This window comes from Eurypyga helias, unplaced genomic scaffold, assembly GCF_000690775.1.
Source record: "Eurypyga helias isolate BGI_N326 unplaced genomic scaffold, ASM69077v1 scaffold19538, whole genome shotgun sequence".
In the NCBI taxonomy this organism is placed as follows: Eukaryota; Metazoa; Chordata; class Aves; order Eurypygiformes; family Eurypygidae; genus Eurypyga; species Eurypyga helias.
Window position 1 is genome coordinate 6,841 of NW_010269114.1, and position 4,578 is coordinate 11,418.

The 4,578-nt window shown below is 36.9% G+C and overlaps 1 protein-coding gene across 1 annotated transcript; it reads left to right on the forward strand.

Annotated features, from left to right (window-relative positions):
- Positions 1-1,109: 1,109 nt before the first annotated feature.
- On the forward strand, positions 1,110-3,897 carry AP4S1 (adaptor-related protein complex 4, sigma 1 subunit; the record flags this gene model as incomplete). The annotated part of the gene is made up of 3 exons (XM_010157995.1): positions 1,110-1,247; positions 2,696-2,782; positions 3,829-3,897. Coding segments are annotated over exons 1-3 (294 nt in total), but the record flags the coding sequence as incomplete, so codon positions are not given.
- Positions 3,898-4,578: the final 681 nt, after the last annotated feature.

Here is a 4,578-nt window from a genome sequence, read left to right on the forward strand (position 1 = left end):
GGAGCTATGAGATCTTAGGAGACAATATTTGCGTTATACCTTGGTAAAGTAGTAGGCAAGGAGACTAGTCAGAACTGGAATAAAGAAATATCTTTTGCGGTAGCTGCTGTATTTCCAGTGCATAAACCTCAAGAGCATTTGGGCCAATAAATCTGTGGTCCAAGTAGAAAGTCACATGGAAAACATTACAGTGACTTTCCTGACATTAAAGAAAATAACCCAAAACTTCTATTTCAAAAAACTACATCTGCAGCATACCATTTTTTTTCAGGCTTTTCAAAATATGAAAGATTTCAGTTGGTTAGCAAGCAGATTCTGATATATGCTGTGCTCTTTTTAATAGCCTTTTTCATTGTACATTTTATGTGTCATATTTATATTCTACAACTGTATTTCAGAGGCATTGTGTGGATTAATATTTAGATTGAGATTAAGCTGTTTTGAGTAATTGCCATGAACAGATTTCTCCTTAGCTATCAAAGACCCACACTTAGTTTTCATTAAGTGCAGACCTGCCTTTCACATCAGTGTGGGAAATTAGCCAGGAGAAAAGACATTTCAGTGGCGTCTGGTCCAGCTCAAGATGTGTGGTGATACTGCTGATACCCATATATTTAGGAGGCTCTTATTCTGCATTGAAGAATCATGCACTTCTCTTGGCCTCTCTTCCTTCATTCTGATGTCAGGATGGTATAAATTAAATTGTTAAATACAACCCACAAAAAAAAAAAAAAAAGGTTGTAGGCCAATTTTGCTCCTATGAGCTGTGCTTATTGTGTTTGGGTGTGTGTGGAACAAATTTTCTCTTGTTCTCAAAACAGTTAGCATGTGGGAAGAAAACACTGAGTAGATTTATGGTTTTGAAGAAGTAATTGTTTACTTATCCAACTCATCAAATCCTACAAAGAAATTAAATTGCCTGATAATGTGAAAGCCATTATTTATTAGGTAGTTTGTGAATATTTATGTGGAAAAAAACTCAGAGTTTTACTCATGGGATGCATGCAAAAGATTAGAAGATTTTTTCCTATTTTTTTTCTTCACAGGAATACTCTTCTTGATTCCTGCACCCCATATTCAAATCTGCTGCTGAGATCAACAAAAAAAAAATGATAAAATTTTTTCTTATGGTAAACAAACAGGGTCAGACAAGGCTCTCTAGGTATTATGAACATGTAGAAATTAATAAACGGACAATGCTGGAAGCTGAAGTAATCAAAAACTGTCTCTCACGTTCAAAGGATCAGGTAAGTTTTGTAGGTTTTTTTTCCCTAGCCATTTTATTTTATCAACATCTCATATCTTCCATGTTGATAATTCTGAAAAGACATCAGTTTCCATTGCAGGTCATTCTTTCATTTGTACCCATGAAGAAAAACATTGTGTTTCTAGAGTATGTGTTTACTCAGACGAACTGTTCGTTCTTCATGGAATAAATATGTTTTTCTGAGGCTTACAGAGATTTTGGACCTTTCTATATCACTGTCATGGCAATTCCTCCTGTTTGTTTGAAGAAACTAAGTTGTCCAGGAAGAATTTATTTTATCATGTTAATTGCTTGTCTCGTAGAGATCCCCAGAGAGATATTACTCCTGCTTCGTCAGAAGGTAGTAGGGATAGTATTGACAGCTCCAAGTTTAAACAAAAAACTTAGGAGAACGATTCCAAATCATGAAACTGCTATTTAAAACACAGAGGTTTTTGGAAACACAGATTTTTAGGCCTTTGTATTTGGCTTTTTTTAAAAGTGTTTGCGCTTTCTGCAAGAAAGTCAGAAAACTCGGAAGTTGGAAAATTTCTTAGATGAAAGTTGAGATTTTCATTGCTCGTTTAATTGAGCCATTGGTTCTTTAAGTACCAAACTTAGCAAAACTTTGAATACATTGACTTGCATTCGAGGAGAAATCTGTGGCTTGGGCTGAGTGGGGGTGTTTTGGTTTGTGTTCTGAAGTCAGCTGCTTTATTTTTCATTAATTACCTGTGTCTTTGAACAGTGGTCCTCACGTATTCTAGAAAACCTCAGAAAAAATCCTTCCTATAAAGCACCTTAGTTCACAGAATTGACAGTGACTAAAGGAATTAACCTTCTCCATACTGTCTGCAAGAGCCTCTCCAAATGGCAGCTACACCAAGAGAGCTAATCAGGGTATGCTGCCATTTCAAGGACAGCAAAATCATACTCACAGGAGGGCAGGAGGCACCTGGCAAAGCAGCAGGTGACAGCTCCATCTGCTGGCATCCCTTTCGCTGGGAGACATGTGAATATCCCGCCCCACTTCCCGGCACAGACACAGACACACACACACGCAGAAAGTGCCCCTTGATTTGTATATAAAAATACCGATCATTTTTTAAATATTAAAATTACCTGGAGGATGTCTCTTTTGGAAGAGCTTACAAATGAAAATTATGGGGAAGTACTGACTGCCTTATAATGCCAAACAAGTCACTTCAGTTCTGTATGTTCTGTTTTTTCCATTTAAAGAGTGGTGCTGTGGTTTTGCCAGTAAATTGAAAGTTTTGTGTAACAGTTACCGTACTAAACTGCTTTCAAGCCAAAATTGTTTGGTGGATCTTGGGAAATCCATTGTTCTTTGTGGGCCTTATGAACATGACACCTTAGGCTCTTCGAACACTCTGTGCTTAATACTGTCGTATGCTTAAATGGCAACTACTGTGTTTTGCTTCTGCCTAGTGCTCCTTCATCGAGTATAAGGACTTCAAGCTGGTATACCGACAGTATGCAGCCCTGTTCATAGTCGTTGGAATCAACGAGGCAGAGGTAAGAAATTCTATATGCTTGAAATGAGAGCTTGTAGTAGTCATTGGCAAGGACTCAAGTCTTCTGTCAGCATGGAATTTTGCATTAGCAATTAGAGAATTTCAAGGAGTCATTGAAAAAAAGACATTTTTATTTCTGTGAAATAAAAAGAGATCTAAAAGAAAATTTATGTTTGACTGCATTCTATAGCAGACTGAACTGTTATCATGAGGCAATCTTCATGAGCCTTATACTGATTCTGCTTTGCAAATTTATATTTGATTAAAAAAACTTTTGTACATGGGGTTTCTCAACAAATGTTAGCATTACAGTCAGATCAGCTGTGTCATCTGTGGTGACTTCTCAACTGCTCACTGTTCTTAACCTCCTCAGCCAAAGAAAAACTTTCCATACTGTCAGCTAGAAAGTTGCCAATTTATTGTATTTAAAAAAAAGTTATCTGGAAATTGACAGGTGCAGTTGTTTCATCTCTTCAGATCGAGCCTGCAGGGCTTCCACGTTTACATTGATTCCCAGTTCTTAGAAATTAATTCAAAGCTTACTATTGGAGACTTCAGATTTTAATGGGGTGGTGTGGAAGGTGACTGCCACCTTGGCTTCAAGTCAGGGTTATAATGGCATGCAATTTTGGGCAAATACTTTTGGCTTCGCTACACCATACACAAATCACTCATCTGTACTGCTGCAGCTTCAGCATGGGTAGGCATAGTCCAGTTAGCTATATCTGTTTAGCTAAACTGGGTGATGGTAGAAGAAAGGATGCAGTGGGATGGCAGCAGTCCAGGCAAGACAAATCCATTGGGTACTGCAGTGCTTACTGGTGTGGCTGGCCTGAAGCTTCTGCTCCTGAGCACCCTGCTCTTGCTTGCTCCGCTAGGTAACCACACCTCTTCTCGCTATGGTGGCCTCAGCTTGTGCACTTTATTGTAGGTCTGATTATATTTTCTAGTTGCTTTTCATACACCACAAACTGAAATAACACAAAGAATACTATTACATATTCTAGCTATTCATTTAATATTCACTTGTTTTTAATTTAATTTCAGAATGAGATGGCAGTATATGAACTAATTCATAACTTTGTGGAAGTTTTGGACAAATACTTCAGCAGAGTGGTGAGTGAGACATTGAATCTATTATGAAATATTTATTCTCTTTCAAAACTTTAGTGAATATGTAATTTCAGGGAATAAATCAAAGGAGGAATTTTTTTTTCATACTCATTTAGAATTTTACATATCTTAGCATTAATATTACCAGTGTAAAAAAAAAAAAAAGAAAGAAGAGAAAGAAAAAAAACAGTTGATTTTACAGAGGAGTAAAAGTATATAGTGTATGTGCATTATAAATCATCAGACAAGGAATACCAGAAATATTTCTGTTAGAAAAGCATGTTTTTATATGCTTATACTCAGGGGTTTCTTTGGGTCATCTACTTTTAAAATAGCCACTGGCATTTTATACATTTTAAAGAAATAAAGAGCTGCTTCATTAGTTCTTTTTTGGAGTTCTTAGCATTACATTCCCCCAGATGTGCTTCATTCATGATAAACATGGTGTTAGCATCAAGCAAGGAGCTGACATCACTCTCAGTGAACAAGTTCAGAGGGATGGAGTGCAAATGAAACCTCAAAAACCAGTCTGTACTTGCGCTCCACATATTGTTGTCATGCAACAGTGAATATCTGATAAAACGGTTATGCATTTCATTAAGGATTCAACATCAGACATGTCTTCAGTTAAAATGACACTGCTCCTTTTGGTGGAAGATAGAATCACAGAATCACAGTATGGTT